We start from the raw sequence: 26,670 nt of genomic DNA on the forward strand, positions 1-26,670 counted from the left end.
AGTTATATATAATTCTGACACACAATACGATGAATAAAATGGATATATTGAAAACCTTATTTCATACCATTTATAATAAATATGAACTTTATGATTGTGGTATAAAATATGAATTAAACTATGTGATTTGTGCAGTTCACATGTAAATAATTGCTTTGATTGTATGATATTGATATGAAGTATACACTTAATAATTAACTGGAAATACCTTATAATATTAATAGAAATTATGATTTTAAAATGAATTATATAAATAAATATACTTGGCATATAATATTTGTATGGATTGTGGTTTCGAAATTAACTATATTGATTTATAGTAATAATGGTATGCATTAGGATTTTAAATAAGCAGAGTTATTCAAACCAAATTTATACCTAGTGATATAGAAATTAAATTTCAAAGATTAAATCAATTTATACCCATAAAAAAAAGTCAACGATTTAAAATTGTGATATAGAATTTTAGAAAAAATAAAATAAAAAGGTATCAGAAAAAACAAAATGAGCACTAATCTGAATGAAATAGATAATTATTTATAGGATATTGATATGAATCATGATTTTATAATTGAGTGCGGTATATTGGTATGAAATGTGATTTTGAAATCACTCTCAAATATATTATAAGGGTATGAAATATGGTTATAAGGATACTGAATAAAATGGATATATCGAAAACCTTATTACATATCATTAATAACAAATATGAATTGAATGATTGTGGTATAAAACATGAATTAAACTATATGATTTGTACAACTCACATATAAATACTTATTTTGATTGTATGATATTGATATGAAATATGTATTTAACAATTAACTGGAAATATCGTATACTATTGATATGAATTGTGGTTTCAAAATGAACTATATAATTGAACTCACTTGCCATGAAATATTGGTATGCACTGTGATTTCGAAATCACTCTCATTATATTATAGGATATGAAATATGATTGCAAGGATAAGAAATAAAATGAATATATTGAAAACCTTATTTCATACCATTAATATTAAACTGAGTTGTTCTATCCAAATTTAAATCGATACAGATAAACTAAATTCCAAAGGCAAAATTAAATTTATATCCAAAAAAAAAACATAACGAATCCAAAATTTTGATGTAGAGTTTTATAAAAACAAAATAAAATGTATTCAAAAAACAAACAATCAACTAAACTATTTTCTTGATCTTTGTTTCATCCTAGGTAGCTTTTGAACATCATAAACAGGTTCTCTCATTTGACGTGCACCACCAAATCTGCTTGCAATGTAGCATGTTACCTCATTCTCATGTATTGCTCTGTCATTCTGTTTCGCTTTTGCATACTCTTAAAGAAGTGCTCCATAACAATGATAATGAAATTTTGGATCGAAGTAAAGGCTGACAATCTCAAATACATACTTCATACAATAATTGAGTAGATGTACTAAACAAATGTATAGTATATATTCGGTATTAAAAAAATAATTCAATTCAATCATCATTTGCTTACTGGTTGTATTAATTTGATAAATAAATTGATAAGATGTGATGAACTATATTTAACCAAATAAAAGTTGATTCTATATAAATCATGAGAACCCAAGCTTTATTTCTAACTTGATCGAGACAGAATAAGAAATCTAATTTAATACATAAATACAAAAATCACATACAAAAAATAAGAATATCTATTTTAACATCATTTGGGGATGGTACTGCATTGTATAAAATTAGTATAAAATCAAATTTATTTACAAAATCATAAAGTAATTCCTATTCTCATACCTATTTCATGCTCAAATCCACCATCAATTTTAATTATCGAAAATTTATTGCTTCATCAAATTTCATGATTTTTTAAGTGAAATGTTTATATACAATCCAAAAAAATATACTTAAACTCCGCAATATAAAAATTAAAAAAATATAAAAAAATCAATTTTTTCATACCTTCAAAACCGTTTTTAGTTGTTTGTTCTTGGAATGCTTCAAATCTTTCTTGGGCTATTTCGATCTTGAAGTCGTTCCCTTGATATTTTTTTTGCCTTTTTTATATTGTGAATCATGAACAAAATCAGAGTCTGAATCAACAAATGGAGAAGAATCAATAGTGTTACACTTACTCTTTTCAGAGATTTGTTTTGTGGAGAAGAATCAATCGTTAGCTACAGTTTCGTAATATGCTTGACCCCATTTTTTGGTGTTTGTGTGAGCAAATCGAATGTTGGTAGGTCGGTAACACTATGCTTGTGGTTAAATTTGGGACTCTTACGAGGGGTAACATTAGGTTTGAAATTTTTGTTCATGATTAAGAATTTTAGTTGCAGAAGAAGAAAAACAAAGACACATGAACCTGAATTGAATAAAGAATTGAATAATTAAGTTGTTATAGTAATAATTACTAATTAATAGTTTCATCATGTAATATACATTCTTAAATACATATGTGGTGTAATAATTCCTTTCCTAGGATATATGTAGTACTGGACATACATTTAAATACTTAATATACAATTCGTTATACATTTCTAGCAAGAAAATAAACATAAGTATTATTTGACTCTCTTTCAAAGTTCCAAATTTGTGATTTAATTTTGTCAAGAATGGCAAATCCAAACAGAATTTTGAGTAGGACACGTTACCTATCTTTATTAAACTGTTTTAATTTTAATATTTTTTTCTCTTCAAAATTTTCAATTAGCCTTGAAACTTTAATAATCAATAAATTAAATTTGTCACTACATTAGTTAGTTTATTTACGTCTTACTAATTGTCACTACGTTTATTATACACTTTATAGCATTTTATAGTTTCTCCTTCATATTCCCTCTATATTACTCACTATGTTATTCTTTAAAATAAAATGAAAATAAGTTGACAAAATTACAATCTATATTAAAATGTAAGCACAAGAATATATGGAGATGTAAATGCTAATATACCAAAATATTATAATTGAGATTCTAATTATGATAATATTCGTCTAATTATTATTTTAAGTTGCTTGCTCAATCCTTTGAATCAACAGGAGAGATAACACACAAGTTGCTAAATTACAAACGCAATATGGATACCAATGTTGTCAAACACAAGCTCAAAGCCCTAAACCGAGGCACAAAACATGTAAGAACGTTTTGGCCTCGGTTTATAGGCTTTGTGCTTTCTAAAGAACCTTAGATCTATTTTCCGCAAATTTTGGTAACACTGATGGAAACAAGTTTATCTATTCCATTTCTTGTATGTTTAATAAACCACTTTGTCCATGATCAGACTTCAGTTAAGTTTATGCCATTTTAATCTAAAGATGTACATATAACCTGTATAGAAACATGGTTTTGGAGTATTGCTTTACAATAGAACTAGAGATCAGCTTCTGTCGAAAATTCAGGATATAGACAATTTGACAAAGCTCGAAAACTTCTGTCAATGCTGTTGCAGCCACTCCTGAATTGCAGAACGAAGAGCATGGTTAGGAACAAGGTTCTTATGGGACAGCGTAAGGTTTGTCATGGGCGACGTATCATGCCCGCTGTCCAACCATCCTCTTAATGCCTCTGCTTCGTATGTGAAGCCATCGGCTGCTACTACAGGATCTTGCATGATTTCCTGTTGTAGTGAAACAAATAAACATCAAGAAACGATTCAAAATGCAACTCCTTGTGCTTTCTGAAAGAAAGAACAAAAAAAACATAGACTATATTGTCTTCCCCAAAAACAAACATAGACTATATTGACTTCCCTTACTTCACTGAGTTTGGATGATAACAAACTCATCGATTGGAAACCAAACACACAAACTTGGATGGGTTATAATATTGCACAATTGAGAAACGACAGTAAGGGATGCTGGTTTCTAGTCAAAAGTGGTGGTTGGGGGTTTGGGAGGGTGAGGATGCTAATTTCCCAGAACTATCTGACAACTAGAGCATCTTAACAATTTAAATCACGTATGATGACTGCTCAGTTCAAACTGTATGGGACTTATAATGATGTATTATGACTGATTGACTGCTAGTTTTGAAACAAGCAATATACTAACCTGAAATATGGGACAAATAAAATAGGATGGAATGTCACAATGCTCTTCGGAATCCATTCTAAAAGATGATGCCCCACATGAAGCTCTCATTGGTCCAAGCACCTTCCACACCTCTGAAGAAAGTTCAGGCCTGCACCTCCTGTTCTTCTCACAACAACTCATAGCTAAGTGAGCCAACTGTTTGGCTTGCACAAATGGCCAGTCTCCAGCAGTTGGATCCAGCAGATTTTTCAGATTTCCTTTATCCAGTGCATATTGGATTTCATTTTTTATCCCCAATGCAGGCCTTCCAGTCAACAGCCTAAGTAATATAATCCCAAATGAATAGACATCGGACTTTGGAGTAAGCTCTCCAGTTTCGAGGAATTCAGGGTCTATGTATGCGAATGTGCCTTTTGGATCAGTTCTGTAACAAAGTGTTGTACTATTTTCTGAAAAGTCATCTTCTGAGAGAACTCGGCAAATTCCAAAGTCACTGAGCTTGCTCACAAAATTCGCATCAAGCAAAATATTAGCTGGTTTTAGATCACCATGAATTATGCCCCGAGCAGTGCAGGAATGGAGGAAGATGAGAGCACAGCAAAGCTCTGCTGCTACACGAATTCTAGTTTGCCACGACAGTGGAGGTGTGTTATCTTTGCAGGTAATACGATCTTCTAGGCTTCCGTTGGGAAGATATTCATATACAAGAGTCCATGCTTCCGGACATGCTCCTATAAGAGTGACAATATTTGGATGCCTCAACTTGCTTAAAATATTGACCTATATCATAACAACAAACGATATCATGAATTGTCAGAAAGATATCTGGGGTAAAGAATTAAAACTTTTATGTTTCATGTGATTAAGAGAGAAGCATAGTATACAAAGCAAATATACAAAGGTAAGTAGAACAGAAAACTGACTGAAAAAACACGCTAGTATGCATCAAATTGAATTGGTGTGTTTACCACTGAGCATGGAAGATATTAGGTGTACTGACACTACTTGAGGTTTATGTGTAAGCCAAGTCTTACAAGGTAATACATTCTTGCAAAACAGACAAGATAAGCAGAATTTATACATTTCTACATTCAGAATTATCTCAAGATGGGATCACTAGAAGTTTCCCTAACAAGATAAACCTACTGGCCCAACCAACATAAAACCATTTTTAGCAGATAATCTACCATCTTAGAGGAGATTTGTGGGAGAGAACTTCTTCAGACATTCTCGTCTAGTGAGTAGGAAATGACGATGATCTAGGTGTAGCTACAATATGTTGAATACAACACCCTTAAAGATCAAAAAATTCCATCGAATTGAGTATGGCTGTATGTGTGATAACATCAACTATACCAAATAAACACAAAAGTACGCTTACTTTCCACTATACCCATTTGTGGTACCACCATCAATAGATATCACACCAAACTAAGTATTTCTGTGCTTAGTTGTTTTACCTCCCAAAACAGGGATATTAAGTAGAATATGCACAAAACAAGGTATACAATTGAGAGGGCAAACACCAAGACCCCAAAGAAATAGAAATTACACCAACAATTCAGGAGATGACACACATTTTAGCTTCTATGGAGAGATACAGAAATTAGCAAAACATAACGAATCTGACCTCCTGTTGGAACTCTGAGGGCCCTTGCAAGCTATGAGGGTGCAGCATCTTTACTGCCACTTGAGTGTGGCGAAGGAGGCCTCTATAAATGCATCCATAACCACCTTCTCCAATCTTCAAGGCTGGGTTGAAAGTCTCAGTTGCTTCTTCAATTTCATGAAAATAAAATTCAGCAAATAGTGAAGATGTAGATGTAAATGAAGACCCATCTGAGTGCTGTTCCCTCAGTGCCTCTGCTGATTTGAGTGCATCATCACGCTCCACCTGCAATTCATCTCTCTCCTTCCTGTACTTCTGCAAAAGGTCGACAGCAGAGAACATTTTCTGTTCCAACTCTTGTACCTGAGTGTCAGAATTTAAGAGTTGACTCTCCAGCGAAGAGTTCTGTGCTTGAGCTGCTTGCACATCTCTCAGAAGTTTGTTTAGTTGTGCTTTCATCTGATCAGCTTTTTCTTTGTCTTTTGCAAGTGCTTCCTCTATTTCTCTCCTCCGTCTCAACTCATCAGCATAGACTGTTTCTGATGCTTTTGCCTGAAACAAAACTATCAGAATAAGAAACTCAGATCCTCCATCAATTTCGCTTCCCTAGGAGAGCACATACTTGAAAGAACAATCTCCTTTTCAAAAAATGACAGCCTAGGTCTTACCGTCTTATATCTCAATCAAATTTAAACTTCTCATAAATCAAGCAACGGATGGAAACTAGGCACAAATGGGTAATAGTTGCAAACAACCGAGAGAACCAAATTGTAGTACCATAACATTCAGTTAAAAGATTTGAAGTAGAGTAAAAATGAATAAATTACCCTTCGTCTAGCCTCAATTGCATCCTTTTCCGCTTTCCTACGCTTGATTGATTCTTCAAAAGCTTCCCGCCTTGCGGTTTCTGCCTCTGCAACATACTGCTCAAATCTATCATAGAGTTCATCGTTCATGCTTCCAGCTAGCTCATCATTCTCCCTCTCTGCCTGTATCCCCGGAATCATCCAAAATTTAAATAGCATATTAAATCTAATTCTTCAAACAGAAACAGCCAATTTCATTAAAAAGCAAGAAATGAAGGAACTTCTCGTGATTTAGCAATTTAAAGAGACAAAAGAAATAATATGATTACTTACTATACTTGGAGCAGATGGCTGATGAGGACCAAAATTGAAATAGTGCAGTCCAGATGAATCAAATGCAGTCTCGTTCCTTTCAGTCCTTGCAAGGGAATCATCAACCATTTCAACAGATGAACTTGATGAAAAACGTGAAGCCACTGAGGAACTTATTCGCGGTATGCCATCCCAGCTATCAGCACTTCTATCTGAACTCATGAATGGAAAATTAGCCTGTAAAGTCCCACCAGAGGGAAGTCCAGAGAAGATTATCCCGTTATTGTCAGAAGCAACTCTCCTATATTCTGCAAAAGCCCCCCTGAGCTTTATTTGTTCATTGTAACCTGCTGTTACAGATCCTGATCTCACAACAATATCATTAACTGGACTTGCTGGAATTGACGATGACACACTGTCTGTATTAAGTCTCTCCGACTTACTTTCTCTGCATGACATAATGTAGTTACGGTTTAGAGTTACCCATGTTTTCTAAGTGACATAAGAGAATGAACCCCACCCTACCCCTACGGTTCACGCATCCCAATCCCAAGGAAAGTCAATCTCAGGGGAGAAACGGCAGAAACAGAAATCCGTAGCAAAAGGATATTTATAAAACAACACTGAATATTGTAACAAAGTTATCCCTAGTTGTCCACCCAAATATCATCCAAAACAAAGTTTCAAGATAGATTCAAGAATGAAAGGTCGTGTACCTTGTATAAATGAGGTTCCCTTTGCATACAAACCAGATGCAACAGAATGTGGGTGCTTGTAACCGCACATAGATGGCTTTCTTCGACCTAAGGTCAGTCATTTTCCTGAAATTTCATATAAGAGCTCAATTCCCAGCTTGGTACGTTACGCAATAAATTGACTTAGATTTATCCGTCCCCCTCCTCCCCCCAAAAAGGAAAGAGGCAATAAATTCTCAGACTTGATTTATTGTTAAGGTAAAAAAAAATTGAGTTGTCCTGCCAGAAATTTCCTTTCCTTGACTACGTGGTTTTAAGTTTCCATTTTCCTTTGGGATTTTTGTCTTTGGGTGATATGAGAGGTGCGGGTGGAGTGGACAGGGCTGATGCACCTCTTGGTTGAAACGAATTACTATAGATCCAAAAAACAAAGTAAAGAGTCCTAATACAAATATTGTGAATAGCATAGTATTGTCCGATTCATATCAGGTATGTATTTAGATGCAAAGAGGAAGACTGAATTAAAATAGTGATGGGCCAAGAAGTGAATGATAGTCCATTCAATCATCCAGTGCTCAAAAATAGGATAGGAATTGGAAAAAGATAAAAGGGGAAAACCAAAAGATCAGGGGCAAACAAATTAAATGAACTAAGACACCATAGACCATAACACTCTTGCAGAAGCGGAGGGGGGGGGGGGGCATTAAGACACCTTTGGTAATGCATGAAAACAATATTTCATTTTTCGACTTGCATTAATCATTCGAACGGTCCACTAACTCCCATGCACTAACAAACTTAACCAAACAGAGCTACAAGAAACCTTAGGTTGACTTCCAAGTACGTTTCCTTCACGGCTCACAGATATTTCTTAGATAATCCATCCATCAAATGAAGTTTATCAAAAAGAAAGAGATCAGTATTTTTAACGTGAGCGACTTAAGTGGGGTTTTTCCAAATATTCTACTCACTTCCAGAGGCGGATCCAAATTTAAATTTAATGGGTTCAACTTTTAAGATTCTTAGCATTGAACTCATTGTACTGATAAAATTATGGGTTCGTGTCCGATAGTTGTTGAGATTTTAGTAAGGTACTCTGCGTCGACCTTTCTACCTTCCAAGGTAGGGGTAAGGTCTGCATACACACTACCCTCCCCATACCACACTTGTGTCTTGTGGGATTACACTGGGTTGTTGTATCTATACTCCGCGTCAAAAGTTATGGGTTCACATGAACCCATAGTCAAAAGGCTACATTCACCACTAATGACTTCAACTTTATAATGCTAGTATTTCTGTATTTGAAGTGAAAACTAGAACTTGGAAGGATGAAACTAAGAAGTCAGCTAATCAACTAGATACACATGATGGAGAAGGGGAGGAGGTGGGAAACGGGGACCTTTCAAATCATTTCTTTATTGTTCGGTTGCTTGAATTCTTAACCCAAACAAGAGTACCAAGATATTCACTCTATTTATAGTCAGTGACATTCAAGTAACAGAAAAAGAATATCTTATTTTTACTTAGAGTAGCACTTGTTTGCCGCAGCTCCCATAACAAGCTTCCCTATACCATGCTGCGATATAAGCTCGACTATGCCCTTCTCAATCGAGTCCATTTCAAGGACAAGTTTATCAGCACGAACCTAAAACAAGAAAGACAGATTAAGGAAGTACAAAACACCAGTTCAATCAAGAGTATAATAAAGGAATATGGAAGTGGACTTCCTTAGGACAATTAACGGTGTGCAGAGTGAAGCTCTGAACTGAATATCTGTTGCTTTTATCAAATATCTGAAAAAGGAATCTGGTTTATGACTTTACTGAATACATATCCACGCATAAATTGGAGATATGGGGTAAGGGAGAACCTCCATTACTGTTGCCAGCAAGAGATTAATATTCACTACTCTTCCAGTAACGCTCTCAAGTTACAAGCAAACAAAAAGTTTTCAGCTTGAAATATTCACCAACATCAATTTTCTGAATAAGGCCTAAATGAAAATGAAGCGAATTATTGATGCAAAAGGCAAAGACTATACCCCAGCTCGTCCACAGATCAGAATATATTTTTCCAGGATCTTGTGCATGTCTTGCCTTTCCTTCTCATGGTACGCCCTGACTTGGTGCACATCCAATTGATCTATGTTAAACTTTGTACCCACTGCAAAAAACCGTTCAAGAGAAACGTACACACTTGTAAACAAAATTTGCGATGATACTAACCTTACCAAGTAACTATCCATCTACTATCTAAAGGAAGTTAGATAAGTTACAGAGAAAAATGACATCTCAAGCAGCACAGTGAAGAACAGTTTTCCTTCTATTTCTTTTGTTCGGAAAATGGGGTGCCGGTACTTAGATTCTGGGAATCATTACGGAAGCAGAAAAAACATCTTGTAGTTAAGTAAAGAATTAATCATCATTCAGGAACAATTTGTCTTAAAACTCAACACTAAACATTTTCAAAATTCCAAATTAATGAGTGAGAGAAGTTCACGAAAATTTTAATTGCAAAAGTAAGTTTTGTGTTTGTTCTATTATAATTTCTTTGAGAGGTCGCGAGGGCTTTGGGTTTGACAGAGGCATAAGTGGAAGTGCATTGACTTCCGAGAGGAATGATTATTTTGATCCATTGAGGCCAAATATCCCTTTTCCTTTTTTTCCTCGTTAAATTAGCAAGCAAACAAGAAATTAACTTCCACACTCTCTATGCAAAACCCCACTCCCCCTCTCTGCCAAAAATAAAATGAAAAAGGAAGTCTGCCAATGAGATTATTCAACACCACATCATCAGTCTTGATCCTCTTATCAGGGAAATGGAAGGGATTGATAGGCTTAATTCCAGCAACAATTGCAAAAGAAATTGTAGCATCCTCAAGTTTGAAAGCTCGACAGAATTGTAAATTACTGACCTTCACTTAGCTTAATTTGGGCATAAAAAATGTTCAAAAGTAGTTGATTAGGTAGGAATGTTCATTAAAGAATGAAAAACTGATCCATTATAAAACTCAAGAGTTGAACCAGAGAATTACAACCAACTTTCTCTAAGCATATTTAGCAGCTGATGCTAATCAAGTAGACAAGTTCAATTAATTTATGCCTGAACTATCAGTAAAATACCAATTCCTCAAAAGTCCTAACTCTTAGCATCAAACAACAGATATACCATCATTTGACTTTACAGGTCTGAACAACAACAACAACAACATACCCAATGTAGTCTCACAAAGAGGGATCAGGGTGGGTGTGGAGAGGGCAGAGTGTAGGCAGACCTTACCCCTACCTAGAGGCAAAAAGGTTGTTTCCGAAAGACCCGGCTCAAGAATTTACAGGTCTAAACTAACATCAGAAATCAGTGGAAAAGGGTTATAGAATTCTAGCTAGAATAAAGGGGTTAGAAAAAGCAAGACAGTTCAACAAATCAAACTAACTCAACAAACCACCTTTTCCACAAAACCTTAGCAATCAACGAATTAAAAAAAATCAAAACTTGATCATCAAATATTTTGGAAAAAAACAAAAAGAAACAAACAACAAAAAAAGAGCTAATTACTCATGGGTATCTTCTGAGCAGGAGTATGAACATGAAGAATGCAAATTTTCCTTCCACCCGACTTGTGCAAAGCCCATGTCAGAGTTGGTTCAGTCTCCTTCAAGTCTTTCCCGACGGCAACATACATCACATCGTCGACCACTCTCACCGGCGTTACTGGACTTCCTTCTTGCACAATTTGTTCACTCAAATTCAGACGGGACAAATCAACGTCCGGGTACCTTACCGGACTCCGTCGGACTACTGGTGATGGAGTCTCCAAAGCCATTTACAATTGTATAACAACCTAAATTGTCTGCTTATACACGCAACTAGACTTACAACACAAAACGGTTTTAACTCCCCCTCCTGAATGAAAAAACCATTGATTTCTTTGGGGTAAAACAATCAAATTCTCTGTTTATACAACACAAAAGGGTTTTGAGTTCAGTTCATGACTGAAAACCACATTGATTTCTTTGGGATAAAACAATCAAAATCTCCGTTTATACGCACAACACAAAAGGGTTTTGAATTCACCTTATAAATGAAAAAACCATTGATTTCTTTGGGGGTAAAACAATCAAAATCCCTGTTTATACACACAACTAGACGTACAACACAAAAGGGGTTTTGAATTCAAACCCCATTGATTTCTTTTGGGTATAACAGTCAAATTCTCTTTGTATACACAGTACAAGAGAAAAAAGGGGTTTGGGTTAATGTAACGAATGAAAAAGCCCTTGTTTGATTGGTCATTTGCTAAAGAAGAGGCGATGAAATTGAGGGAGAACAGCAAATGCTGGAGGAAAGTGTACAGATATTTTATGAAAAAGAGATTGTTTGTCTGAAGTAAATTAGCAGTATATGGTGTTACAATCAATTCAATAATTAATTAATCATATGAATTTTACAACTAACTTAAGAACCAACTGGGGTATTACTTGTATATTAAAAAGAAGAAGTTTGATTGTGATAAAAATAAATTTAATACTAAGTTATTATATCATCATTGAAGGAATTTCTGAGAAGCTAAAGATGAGGAGGACATTTTAATTCCATTTTGGGTCAACTTTTCTCTCTGACCTTTCTTGTGCTGTTTTTGTTCTCATATTTTCGTCTTCCTTGACATCGAAGCTTTTGCAGCTGAGGAGGCAATTCCAACTAGATATGCACTTTTTTTTTCCAACTTCTTTTTATTAATTAACATATGCGAAGTATCATAACTTATTTCTCTTACTTTTTTTTAGCTTATTTTTAAGGGATAGTTAGTGTTATATCAAAAAAAAAAAACTATTTATCATTGGTACTCCATTATTTTCATACCCCTTATTTTTAATTATTTAGCGCATTTGATTCTATAAAAGTATATAATATACTCTGATGGTATTGTCACGACCCAACTAACCGGGCCATGCGGGCACATACTCTAACACCTAGATAGAAAAATCCTTACAAAAATACATGCGGAAGTTTGATAAAAAATCATTAATAGCCAAAAAGAGTAGTGAAAACATCGTAAATAAAATTTTGACTCCAAGTTTGATTACAAGAAATACACTTTAACACCCTCAAGGATACTAATCTAAAGGGGTACAAGAGCTTCTAAAGATATAGAGTATAAATAAAAATAAGACACAGTTTCCACCATAAGGAAGGAGGAGTAGAAGCTGTTGAAGACTTATCTTCGTCTTCGCCTATGAAATATCACTGACCCTGCAACAAGACTATGTCAAGTGGCATATCAAGAGTAGTATCAGTACAAACAACACGTACTGGTAGGCATCATCGATCAACCCAATACGCATCGCATGATATAAAGAAATCAACAAGAAGAAAACATGCTCTTAAGAGATTCACCCCAAACTATATGCATAACTCTTATCATTCTCATTAACCTCATTAGAGTCGTTCAAGTCTAGCTCTCATTCATTCTAGTTGGTCCGTTGCCAACTCTGATATAAATCAAGGCTTAGCCCTCCTAACACACAAAGGAGTTTCCAACTACGGGTCACCACTAACTCTGTCTAACCAGCCTACTTCCTTTATATTTGCACACCAACACATGACCCTAGAATAATTGACACCTTACTTGGAAGAGGAAAACATTTAGGGGGACTAAGACTTACTTTCTAGTCATGATGGACCGCCATGGCGGGATCTATCCCGCTCTGGCAGTCTCACCACAACGGGATTCCTCCCTCCAGGGCGGCCTGCCCGGAGATAGAAACTCTGAATAACCTCCTAATCCCCTTTTTAACTCATGTGCCCACCGAACATCAATAATACCTGACTATTGTGTCATTAATCTCACTTCACAATGCATTGACTATTTTTTACTTGCTTACCGACAACCTCATAACTATTATGCGGACACATCTAATACCCATAACATAATCCGAATAAGCATACATAGGAACACATTATCAAATTACCATTTCATGAGCAATATACAGTTTCACAAGGTAAATCTCAACTACAACAGTCAACATAGCTACACTTGGACCTTCTGTCCTTTCATATCAACTACTACACAGGATGGGCATGTTCAATTATATTTGGGTTAGTTTCTCTATCATCAATCATATAGTCAAGATAGTTATTCCTCTTTTCTGAGTTTCATACCTAAACTATTGGAAGTGTAAGTTTAGATATGAAACCCACACTCCAATAGTTTAGGTATGAAACTCAAAAAAAGGATAATTTAAGTGTGTTTTTGACACTTATCTCTTAATATATATATATTTGAAGGTTTGGAGGTTGGTTTTTCTTACTTGGTTCTCTCTAATCTTGTTTTTTCTAACTCACACAACTATCTCTTATATAGGTATAAGAGATGATAAACTAAAGGTTTTAAGATAAGCTATGTGGCCTAACTATTGATGGCCAACAAACTGATAAGATTCTTTTAATAATGCAAGTTGGGTGCTCAGTGGGCCCCATCGTCACATGCACTATTAATTCATCTTTTTGACCTACTGACAGACGTGTGCTTGTCAATAGTTTTTCCTCTTTTGGAGGATAATGATAAAGTGACAACACTCTTTACAAGACATTTGTGGGCATACCCGCATGACACACTACTATAAATTACTTTTTACATAAAGTCTGATGGCAATTCTTCTTCCACATATTTTTTATCTTATCAGCATCTTCTTCTTGATGATCTTATCTTCTTGTCTTCGTAGTCTTATACTCCTCGTTTGGTGTTATCTTTTGGTCTAAGTATCCAAATTATGCAAGGCTATAAAATCAAAACTTATTCCCGAGTCATCATCTTCATATGGATCTTGGACATTTTGATAATTATTACTTTCATATTCACTTTCGTCTGAACTTGGAGTTCTTACTGGACTGTTAACATCTTCATCTGAATTAGGGATTAGTCTATCATTACTTGGACTTGGACTTGGACAGTCTTTGCTAATAATATGTTTATCTTGTCCGTGATTCTTGAAGAATTGTTCTAGAGTCTGTTTAATTATGGATTCTATTTTGTTATTTTTTTCTTTTTAATTACATTTTTTTTGAATTGTCTTTTTGAAAAGATTTAGGTAGTCTTATTCGTGAAAGAACAACCCTTGTCTTCACTTTTGGGCAAAGTGACAGCCATTAACGGGTTTGATGAGTCTTTATCGGCCACAGTTTGCAATTTTTGATAAAAAATAATGGAAGTTGTCTATTTTTCAGAGATGGAATAATGATATCTAGAAATACAACTTATACTCCAGTACAAACTATACAATTTCATACAAAAGAAAGATCTGAGATTAAAGACATTAAAACCCCAGATCGGTAAAAAATCCAACGCCATGTTGTGACGATTGTGGAGAAAAAGGTAATTTCTCTTTAAAAAACAACCTATATGAAGAAAACAATGATTACTTAGAAGAATCATATCTAGATGACGTAGAAAAAGATTATACACTAATAAATATAGAAACTGATTTCTATAATTTTCAAAAAAGAATAAATAAAATAGGAATGATAAAAAATCCTAAAGATCTAAATAATATAATAGCAATATTAGATGAAATTGAAATAATTGGAGAAAAACCATTAATCCTTTGGGGTTGCAATAAAATCATGTGACATTATCAACCCTGAATACACTATAAAGACAGCAACCATAGAAGCTAGCAATGAAGATAGAGAAAAATTTAGTAAACAGATTAAAGAATTGTTAAAACTAAAAGTAATAAGAAGATTCGCCTCTAAACATAGATCAACCGTATTTATGGTGAGAAACCATAGTGAACAAGTAATAGGTAAAGTTAGAATGGTAATAAATTATAAAAGGCTAAATGACAATACTAGAACAAATGCATATAAATTATCAGATAAAAGTGAATTATATATATATATATATAATCCAGTTACAACTTAATTTAACGCTGCAAGCTCAATTATAATATTGTGATTAAAAAGTCAAATTTGCTCATAAATTATGTAAATAAGTTTTTTTTTTTTACCTTTCACTATTTATTCTCTTCATTTTAATACTCATCGCTACAAGCTTGAGCCTTGATGTATATATAATATGATTTAAAATTAATCAACCTTATTAGCATGCTTTACATACATGTGAATTGTGATTGCAATTTAATCAACCTTTTCTTTGCCTACCTTTTTTTGGCTCCCTATTACTTTTGTAGCGACACCCATTATTCTGTTATATTCCATATATGATAATAATAATAATTATTTTTATTATCATTTTTGTACAAATACACGTATATCACATTGCTATAATTTGAAGCTTGTTTAACATGGTCCATGACATAAGCCATGCATTACATATTTTCTTTCTTTAATTATTACTATTATAATCTCTAATTTAAAATTCGTGATAGCTAAACAAAATTTAGGGGGAAAAAAATATCAAATGCATTCTAAAGTTGTCCGGATAAATCGAATACACACTGTAACTAATTGGATGGCCTATTACCCCTACACATATCAAAAATGAATTTCCCAAAAAATTAACATGAAAATGACAAACATGCCTTTTGAATTACAACCTTGCATTTGTTACATTCAATATTTTCCATTATAACCTTGATTTTTGTTAAAAGGCATATTCTCTATCATTATGTTTAGCCCAAAAAATAATACTCTAGTATGAAAAATAATACTCTAGTATGAAAAATAATACTCTAGTATGCAAAATAATATAATTTGAAGAGTATAGGGACTTTAATGTAAATTGGACCAAAGTAGATTGTAAGTTAATGTAATTTGTCTTAACACAACAAATAAATGAACCCATCAACACACAATGTTCTCAATATAATTAATTAAGATTATATTGTTAATTTTCTCTTGGCCAAAATAAGCCTCATTGATGACAACATAAATACATAACGAGTAAATAAATACTAATTAATTCTTAACATACAATATAATTTTCGTTTTCGAGCTAGCAAGAAAATAAGAATTCATTAACACGACTTACTACAATTTACAATTTGAAATTTATTAAAGGTGTACACAGAAAAAGAAATTGGCCAAATATTAATTTGGGCTAAAAAAATTTATCACACTTTTCCATCTGCATAGTTGTGTCAATCTGAAAATGCCTACGAAAAAAGACAACATTTAAAACAAGAAGATATCATATCTAATAATAATAAAATAGGTATTCTTATAATCCGTTCCAATACTTTAAAATACTGAGTTTTTGAAATGGTAGCTTGCTCGATCTAGTGCTTGAGTACCTTCAATGAAGGTTCGAGTTATGTAGGCGGATAAGTAAGAATATTATATCCTTCTAATAAGTTGGGGTAGGAAAAAAAAAAACCGGGAGACAGAATATGACTTTCTATATTCTATATTTTAGAAATTAATGATTTAGTTAAAATGAAATTTTTTATACATATCATTTATTCATATAACTAAAATTATAGCCTCAAATCAGGAACCAACACTTTCCTTTTTTCTTTTCAAATCAATTTGAAAAAATGACTTAGTTTAATGTCAAATATACAGTGTAAAATAAGTTGTACGTACAAAATTATACCGCAATTTCAAAGCAATTAATTCTTCCTATCGAGCAATTATTTGACTTTTATGAGCTGAGGTGGCAATAACAATATAAAGGACAATATAAGAAAATTGGCTGAAAATGTGAAGGTAAACATGAAGTTTTTTTTGTTCAAAATAACAAGTATATATCAAATTAACTAAGAAGAATATATTACAAGTTGCTATTTTATACGCAATTTAATTATAGTCAATACTTCTCTTCTTCACGCTAGCATTTGGGTTATCAATATTATAGCCACTATAATTTTATGACGATAATATTCTATACGATAATATTTCAACCTATCGAGTTCGTTGCGTTGCTATTTAAATATATGTTAAAATAATTCCTTCAATGTCGATCTCAACTCTATATTATATGCCATAAAACACATAAAAAAATGTCATAAAAGTCGATATTGTAGGACCAAGTTTGGTGATATAAAAGGAATATTCCATGAGATACTCAATTCATCATATTTTTTTCCTCTCTGATGTAGTAGAACTTATTAATTACGTGTCTCATCAATGGTACTCTAACCTTATGATATAAATTGATTTGCCGCGTTCTTGAAATTGACAGGTAAATTACTACAGTACAAAAAAAATAAAATCATACACTGGACTACAAGACGTATATCTTTTATATACATTTATAATTGAATCATAGTTAAGTGATATATTGATATATATTTTCACTTTACTTTTAATTACTATGATTAAATTTATTGATTCAATGTAAATAGCGGGAACGTTCATGCATGTATTCTTTCTCTCCACAACTATATGTATTTTTTATCGCTTAACATTTTCATTAGACATTTAACCTTATATTGGGTAGAGTTCGTTTGGTTAGTTGAGATATTTTATGAAGTTATTATATTATATTTTTCGTATGAAATAACTTATCTCACTATTTATATTAAAATAATGAAATAAAATAATTATATAGAACAAAATAAATAATATTTATTATTAAATATAAAATAAAATAATTTTATATGATATCTCAAAATTATTATTTTTATCTGATTAATACGACCCAGTGTAAGTAAGGATGTACTATAGTACCATTAACTGATAATATGGTCATGGAATTGCTCAAACATCACATCATTTTAATTTGTTTTTCATCAAAGTCAAAGCTGATCAATCACCAGGCCCATTGATACTGTATGAGAAAATTATGGAAGGAAAATTATCAACTTATTTATGTATAATATTTATAGTTTAAAAATATTATAAAAAAAGACTATATATTATTTTTATAGTAAAATATTTAATTTTAATTATAATCTTAAAGTACATGTTTTTTTCTCTCAATCGAATACACACTCTCTCCCCAAATCCACACGCTCTCTTCTAATTCAATAGTGCCTCTACATATTCCTACACACACACACTATCTCTCTCCCTTTTAATTCTCCCCTTTCTCTCTATATTCCACCTGATTCTCTCTTATTATAAATTTTTGCTCCTATTTTTTTTTTTTCAAAATGAAAAATCCTTCGAAAGATCTTTCATCAGAATCTCGTTGGAACAAGTAACTATGTATTTTATTTTTATTTTTTTGCTATTTATATTATAAATACTCTTTGGCAGAAATGCAAGGTAAGGCTGCGTACAACAGACCCTTGTGATCGGGCCCTTCCCCGAATTCTGTACATAGTGGGAGCTTAAGTGCACCGGGCTGCCCTTTTTTATATTATAAATACCTTCTTTGTATCCAAAATTTATTTGTATCGCAGATTTACTTGTATTCTAAAATTATTTGAATCCAAGATTTATTTGTATTATAAATATATTTTTTTAGTTCAGTCTCAATTTGTATTTTATTCTTATTTTGTATTTCATTCTTAGTTAAACTACATAAGTGTATTTACCACCAAAAATCATCAAAGTTGTATCCAAATTCAATTACATAAAAATTCTTTTTTTTTTATAGTCCAAACTTAATTCACCATTAAAGTATCAAAATTGTATCCAAATTCAAATTTATATAATGTACAAATTTGTATTCAAATCCTTGAACATTTTTTATTCAATTGAAATGATATACCAAAATTGTGTCCACAGCTTTTCGACATATAAATCTCACAATTATGTATTACAAATTGAAATAATAAATGTTGAGCATCACAAATTCAACTATGATTTGGAATTTAAACTAGACTATATTTGGATGGGAATAGGGGGTCATTTACTTGAACAATTTTGGTTTGTATAATAACTGCGATGTCTCCAAAGGAGTTTTATTTTGTAAGAGTATGATGAAAGAATGATTATGAACTGCTCCAAATTTCCTTACAAGATGTATCAACGTTTTTGAAAAACAAACAAAGAAAGTTGATGAGTTTTTGAATTTCAGGAAGACGAGAGCTAATGAAGAGTAAAGAGTCCTGAAAATAATAGGAATAATGAGGGAGTAAATTAAGGGAGTTTACCAAATATAATCCTTAATTTATTACATTCAATTAGGCTGTATATATTGTATGCATCATGAAAAAAATACAGAATAGAGGTATAGCAAATAAAAGTATAGTTGTGTTTTGTAAATATTAAAAATGTAGCTATAGAGTCCTATTTAAAGCTTAGAATTTGCTATTTGTAAAAATTTCTCATAAAATAATCATATAAGACGAAATAAATAATATTCATTATCAAATACAAAATAAAATAATCTTATATGATATCACAAAATTATTATTCTTTTATCTGATTATTCAAACGTAAGGATGTACTATAGTGCCATTAACTGATAATATGGTCATGGAATTTGCTCAAACATCACATCATATTTGTTTGTTTTTCAATCAAAGTCAAAGCTGATCAATCACCAGTCCCATTAATACTGTATATTAGTTAGTACATGATAGTGTATACTGTATAACTTTGAATATGCAGACCCAACTCCTAATTACCAAATAATGCTTTATAATTACAAGCAATTAAAGTATGCATGTTTTTAAAATTTCAGGGTCAGTAGTTATGATCAAGTGACAAGTTCATTTTATTTTGCATAAGGCCTTCAAATATATATTTTTCCAGTATTTAAAAAGATATTTGACAGTGTTAATATTTTACATATATGTTTAAATTAACATATATTGGTGTGACTTGTTATTCACAATTGCTCCAAACTATATGGCTTCATTTAGTTCATTTTCTGATTTTGAGTTAGTTTTTGCGGATGAATTATATATTTTAAATAGGTTAATAATATTTTTAGTCTTTTAAATTTAATTAGTAAAATAGGATTGTATTACATGTGAGTGTGATATTTGAGTAAACATATTTAACCTTCAATTTATTAAAATGTACAATTTCAATCAATTTGTTAGTTAATATTCACAAATACGCTATAGTTAGTTCCATCTATGTGTTATTTCAAGTTTGTATTATTGTTACTCCACATTTGAAGGTAATATAGTTATAAGAATATTGTAGTTTTTGCTTTTGATATATAGCATCGTCAATTGTTTGCTATGTTTCGATTGTCGCCTTATTTTGTTATTCTTGTTCCCTTCTACATTGCTTTCTCCTTCTTTGTACTTGAGTTTGTTGCACTTGAGCCAAAGATCTTTTGAAAACAGTCTCTCTACCTTCACGAGATAGTTATAAATTTTATGTACACTCTGCCCCACATCCAACTCGTGGAAATTCACTGGGTATGTTGTTGTATAGTTCTAAGAATAATCCAAAAATATATTACATAAAGGGACTAAAACATAGATTTTAACTAATCAAAAATTGAATATGTTGAGTCATACATCACTAGGACTGAAATCAGAATTTATCAATAACCGAGTGACCAAAAGTACGAGTTCCCTCTTTTAAATGGCTTTTAAATTGTCTGGACTTAACGGGCCTAATAATCAGATGAATAACTGGGCCACGATTCTGGGCCCAAACTTATCAGTAGAGGTCCACCGCAACCCAGAAATCACAGGATAGGCCCATTTGTACCATTTTCCACAAAATATTTGAAATCTTCCCTATATATAAACCCCACCACTCTCCCGCTGGATTATCAACGCAGATCACACTTTCAACTTCAAGTTCCAACTGTTCGACGGAGCAAAATCACAGAAAAAGTAACTTCAAAGCTCTCTGGTAATCCAAATGTATATACATATTTGATTATATCTTCATCGGTTAGGGTTCCGTAATTGTCCAAATTGAAGTTTTAATTTCTCGAAGATTTCAATTTTTATAGTATCTGCAAATGAAGTTGAAGATGAATAAAGCATCGGATCTCAGCTCCATATCTGTTCTTCCTCCTCATGCAAGGTTGAAATCTATCTTAATTTAATGATTTCATCTATTTGCATTGTATAGCATGAAATTGCCTACCTCTCTGTGTTTCTGCGCTTTCTTCACATGCACTACAAATTACAATTTGATTATATGGATGGAACGAGGTAGAGAGAGTATTACTGTAAAGTTGCGCGCATCTCTCTGTTTGCGTTTTCTTCTAATATACATTGACTATATAGCCATGTTTTGTGTGCTGTGCTATACACACATATGCATATGTATACATGTTACATGTATGTTTTTATGAATAAGAGAGAGAGAGAGAGAGAGAGGTAGAAATTTTGCCGTAATATTGAGTTTTTTTGTGTGTGATGATATGAGAAGAACGCTAAGTGCGGAGCCCCTCTGTGTTTTGGCCTACTTCTCCGTGTTTGTGCGATTTTCCTCATACATTACAGATATTTTTGATGTTTTCGTGTCCGATATACACAAACACACACAAATATATACATATACCTGTCTATGCATGCATGAAGAGAGATAGAGAGATTTTAAAACATTATTGAATCTATTTTGATTATATGAGAAGGAGGCCAAGTGTGGTACCAAGTGCAGCGGAGTCTTCGCTCTACGGGAAAAGCCAAGTGTCACAGGTTCGGTCACAGCAGCAATCGCAACAATCCTTCTCACAGGGATTTTCATCTCAGCAAGCGATCTACTCTCAGCTATCACAGAGCTCTCTGGATGATTTTGTCCCTAATGAGCAAGTAATTCCTCTATCTCGCTCCTATCTCTTAGTTATTCGAAGAGAAGGTCTTAACGAAATGTCATTTTGGTATACTATGACTTCTAAATTAACAATTATATACAAAGGAACTGATTCATTTGGTGAGGAAATGATAATGATCGACTTCTAAAACTCATTTTTGTTAGCAACTTCTGAAGAATGCTTTAGATTGTCTAAAATGTATTTTGATGCTTAGCAAGACTTGAATCTGTTATACCGTAGATAATTGTTGCCTATGTTCCTTTTGAGTGTAATTTTGTTTTAGTATGCTTTATGCTGCTTGAAATAGATGATTAGCTTCTGACTATGATTTACTTTGTTAAATGTTGTGTCAATACACGACACTCACTTTATATGATGTATTTGATTTACATATTATATTAGTGATGGTTGAAAAAATATTGAAGTTTAAGTACATTTGAACAGCTTTGAAAGTTCTGAAAGTTGCATAAAAGATGAATGATGCCAATATTTTGCAAGGTCCTTAAATGGAAAGAGTGTCAAACAAATTGGGATGGAGGGAAAAGTAGATATTATTTACCATCTTTACTGTATTGGACAGTGAATCATAAATTCTATTGCCGTGTCTGTCAGAATGTTTCTTATTGCTATATGATATAACAGGAGATTGTCAGAGTGCACTTCGAAGTGGTTGTCGGCAGCTAGGTCGTAGATCTTCTCGGTGTTCATATACAATTAGTTAACTGATGGACTCTTGACTTTCAAATTGATCATATGACTTCTTGTTTTCAACTCTGCCCAGTGCTAGGACACAGAGTTCCATAAAACTTTCCACTTTATACATTGGAACTTTTTCTCATCTCATAGGAAACAATATGTGTTATGGGAATTTTACATCTTAAAGCATACAAATGCTGTAACTGTTAATAATTTTAATGCAGAGATTGGGTTCTCAAGAAAGAGAAAATTCAGCAAAAAGGATGAGCTGTTTGCCTCATATCAACTACACACGAGAAGAGACTCAAATGCAGTTATCAAAACCCTCGACCAATTATTTGCGCAAATGGTCAGTTTCTGAAAACAAATGTAAGCCATAATCCGCCACCAGAAAATACATGCTCTCAACTTCTGTTTAAGAGTTATGGAAAATGTACTCCAGTTCGGCACTAATTTGTGTCTGGAATCATTGGACTAAACATGTTTATGAATTCTACTTTTTCTGGACAGACCAGATTGAAGAACTTGAACACAAAATTGGAATGGTAGAGACTTCATTAAGCAGGCAAGGAATGATCTTAGATTCTATTCAGAGTGATATTATGCAAGTTAACCGGGGAACAAAAGAGATATTGATGGAGAGTGAGTATTCACTGCCGTTTTAATTTACATGATGTTGCTAAATAAGTAGGAACTCCAAAGAGACCATATCATCAGTTGACGAGTGTGGAATTTCATCTTGAGAAGCCTGCTGGTCCAATTAAAAATTTTACTTGCAAATATTTCCGGTGGATGTAAAAATAATGGCCAACAAAATCTAACTTATTTGTTTTTCTTCTGAATTTTCTTTCAGTGGAAAGCTTACGACCGAAGTTAGTTTCTCATGATGAACTGTTGCAATTGATGGTAACTATAGCTTAGCTGCTCTGCGTACATCCAGAAATTAAGTGCCTGTTTGTTTAATCACATTTCCTAATCCATGTGACATACAATATCCAGAACAAGGAGAGGGAAGATCTGAAAGCTAGCCTGGAGGGGACCTTCAAATCCATGTTTGAAGAGCTTAGGGAGAACAAAGATCAAGAGAACATCAGAGATCTTTCATCACTGCTTAGAGCTATGCCCAACAAACTCGAGATGTGCATTTTGCAACTTCAAACTGATTTGAGCAAGACCTTGGCTAAAGAGATTCAGGCATGTTGCACACTGAAACTTTTTAAATTCATATTTAGGCTACCCTCTGTGTTTGGGTTAATGCTGCTTCATCTATATTCCTATTGCTTGCAGATAATTGCCCTCCGCCCAGATTGTCATGGACAAAAACATGAAACCGCTCCAGTCGATCCACCAAAAGTACGTTTTCAAAAACTTTTTTCTCCAAATTCCATATGATTTTTATGAGTATTGAGTGTAATGAAGAACGCAATCAGAAATCTTAGTGCATTTGAACATTTGTAGGGCATCAATGATTGTAGCCCTCCCCGTGAAGTGAAGTTTCTAAAGAAGTAAGTTCTCAAACTTCCTTCTCATCGCCATCACTGCAGCCTTAGTTTTGAAATCTTTAAGTAGCAATTATTAATCAGTAGCTCTCCAGTATGCAAAGTTCATAATCACTTGATGGATTCTCTTATTATTTGCATCATTTGTGTGCAATATGCATAAGCGGTAGTCATTTCACAATGCCTCTTGACATGTGTGTATTGACACTTGAGAACACTTGCGGCTAGGATACATTCTCTGTCATCAGGAACTACTTAGGTGGCAAATAGATGTGAAGATTCACGGCATAGTGTCTTTTGATCCATATCATAACCAGAAAGTGAGTATCCCATTTCTCACATTAGCTATAAGAAGGAAGAAAGGGAAAGCAAAGGAAAGCACTCCCCTTATTCCTCGAAAGCTAGCCTTCATGATAAACCGAATGAAATAAGAAAAATTCTAAGAACTTTGCTATAGCTTCAATAGAAATCTTAAAGATCTTTTGTTTACAAAGTTTTGCTGATTTTTCTAACATTGAGCGACTTAATTCTTAATTGCGGTGCAATTGCAAGTCACCAAACATTTCTTTTCATTTCTCTGGTTCAACTATGAATCTCAGAGATCAGAAAATAACTATGCCGCCGAAGATTGAAATGGGAAGCTGGACTACAGTAAAAAATAACCAAACTTGTATGAAGCGGAAAATTCCAATGAGAAGTCACAGACAGAATGAAGCATTTCAACAGGTAACTCTCTCATTGTCCTTATGCAAATAAATGTTTGTTGAGTTATGAGCAACAGTTGCTTCCTTTGTATGAAATGGGAAGATGGACTACAGTAAAAAACTAACCAAACTTGTATGAAGCAGAAAATTCCCATCAGAAGTCACAAACAGAATGAAGCATTTCAACAGGTAACTCCCTCATTGTCCTTAATTGTTGAGTTATGAACAACAGTTGCTTCCTTTGTGGCATGAAACATCCAAAAAAGAAAAAAATGGGGTTTTTGATGTTGCATTTATGATATGTCATAGTCCACCATCTCTGAGGCCTTCACATTGAAGTAACAAAAACTACTTTGTTCAGCACACCACATTTTTTGATAACTTGAAACTGCATCACCCTTATTCTCAGAGCTGACAACTGGCTACCCATTTCAGGGAAGGGAATGTAGAGCTACCATTGAATCTGATGAGGATATTGATGCAGACTTTTCCTGCCTGCTTGAAGAAAATGGAGCAGGTAATTTGCACTTCTTACCCTGCATCATTCATTTTTGAGGATTTCACGATGAGCAAAGTGATTTCTACATCCTGTAATTGATCAATGTGCTTACTAACCCATGTATGTTGAACTTGTTTAATGGATTCAAGATATATTTAGATGTATATGAAATTATATCCTATATCTCATGAGTTACCTCTGACAAGAATGACCTTTCCATACTCCTAGTCAAGCAGAACGCCTAAGATTTATATTATGAAATCAAATACATAAGTTATTTGGTCAGAACATGTTTAAAAGCCTGAAGCATCTTTGTTACACTTCATACTATTAAGTTTTTCTCAAACCAAAGAGAAACTGATAGCCCTCTCTTCCCTTTGTCAGTTGGAGTACGGTAGGGAATTTGAACCCGCTCAGTTTTAGTGTCCCGAGGAATCTTTTTCTAAACTCTGAAATAGTCATATTTCGAGTCTGTCCTAAAATTAGAAATTTTGAGCATCATAACTGCAGCAACAAGTGTTCTTTTAAGCAGACTGAAACAATCATTCATATTTTTTTGTCATTTGCTAAGATTTGAGTGCTTAAACTGTCTTTCCCTTAAAAGGCACGGGGATTTGTATACTAGATGATGCAAAGGAAGAGAGTGCACGCATATTAAGGAAAGCAAGGAGGCGAAAGAGAAAGCATTTTCACACTATCATTATAGATTGAAGGTACACAGTGAATTTATAGTCCGCTGAATCAAGGTCCTGTGATTTGATAAGCAGTAAAAAATGTATTATTGATTCTTCTGTCTTTCCTTAGTTGATATAGGACATGTTTGCAATTCAACTTTTCATTATTATTAGAAAATCCATGACTGATCATGACGTAGCAACCAAAATCTGTATTGTTGCTGCAATACTCAGTCTTAGTTGATTGTGTACTGAGATGTCAACGGACTCAGCATATAAGAATATGTAATGCACTGGGATTACGTAAGAAAAATCATTACGAACGTTTTAAATTTTGAATTGCATAAAGTTGACTGGTTAGGTCATTGCATCTTCTGTATTTGCTGTTTTATTAGCTAATGAGACTATGAGAGTAAATATTATGCTAGTAAATTTTCAGCGTGTGATACTATACCATGATAGAAGTATATAATATGGAAAACAAAATTCTTTGGTGAATGATAACTTAGAAACAACACCAAGTAGAGAATGAAAGCATATCAAGCAGGGGGGGGGGGGGGGAAGGGGTAGAAGGTCGAAG

The 26,670-nt window shown here is 33.3% G+C and overlaps 2 protein-coding genes across 4 annotated transcripts; one reads left to right on the forward strand and one right to left on the reverse strand.

The window, feature by feature from the left end:
- Positions 1–3,179: 3,179 nt before the first annotated feature.
- Positions 3,180–11,938, reverse strand: LOC129886564 (U-box domain-containing protein 33). 3 transcript variants are annotated; one of them, XM_055961292.1, is made up of 9 exons: positions 10,990–11,938; positions 9,476–9,597; positions 8,970–9,079; positions 7,456–7,560; positions 6,761–7,187; positions 6,449–6,610; positions 5,643–6,173; positions 4,031–4,792; positions 3,180–3,597 (listed from the first exon to the last, which is right to left on the reverse strand). In XM_055961292.1, the coding sequence occupies exons 1-9, from the start codon at positions 11,255–11,257 to the stop codon at positions 3,415–3,417; spliced, it is 2,670 nt and encodes an 889-aa protein (XP_055817267.1). In that variant the 5' UTR covers positions 11,258–11,938; the 3' UTR covers positions 3,180–3,414. The 3 variants fall into 3 exon arrangements, with proteins under 3 accessions (XP_055817267.1, XP_055817266.1, XP_055817269.1); XM_055961291.1 differs by having other exon boundaries at positions 8,958–9,079; positions 10,990–11,937; XM_055961294.1 differs by lacking the exons at positions 8,970–9,079; positions 10,990–11,938 and having other exon boundaries at positions 9,476–9,563.
- A 9,095-nt stretch (positions 11,939–21,033) lies between these two features.
- On the forward strand, positions 21,034–26,406 carry LOC129884741 (putative recombination initiation defects 3). Its single transcript, XM_055959025.1, has 13 exons — positions 21,034–21,105; positions 21,209–21,282; positions 21,839–22,016; positions 22,939–23,083; positions 23,225–23,356; positions 23,568–23,620; positions 23,714–23,908; positions 24,002–24,067; positions 24,173–24,219; positions 24,813–24,939; positions 25,062–25,106; positions 25,353–25,434; positions 26,021–26,406. Exons 2-13 carry the CDS (start codon positions 21,218–21,220, stop codon positions 26,125–26,127), a joined length of 1,242 nt encoding a protein of 413 aa, XP_055815000.1. The 5' UTR covers positions 21,034–21,105; positions 21,209–21,217; the 3' UTR covers positions 26,128–26,406.
- The last annotated feature ends 264 nt before the right edge of the window (positions 26,407–26,670 follow it).

The sequence above is a fragment of the Solanum dulcamara genome, chromosome 4 (assembly GCF_947179165.1).
Source record: "Solanum dulcamara chromosome 4, daSolDulc1.2, whole genome shotgun sequence".
NCBI lineage: Eukaryota > Viridiplantae > Streptophyta > Magnoliopsida > Solanales > Solanaceae > Solanum > Solanum dulcamara.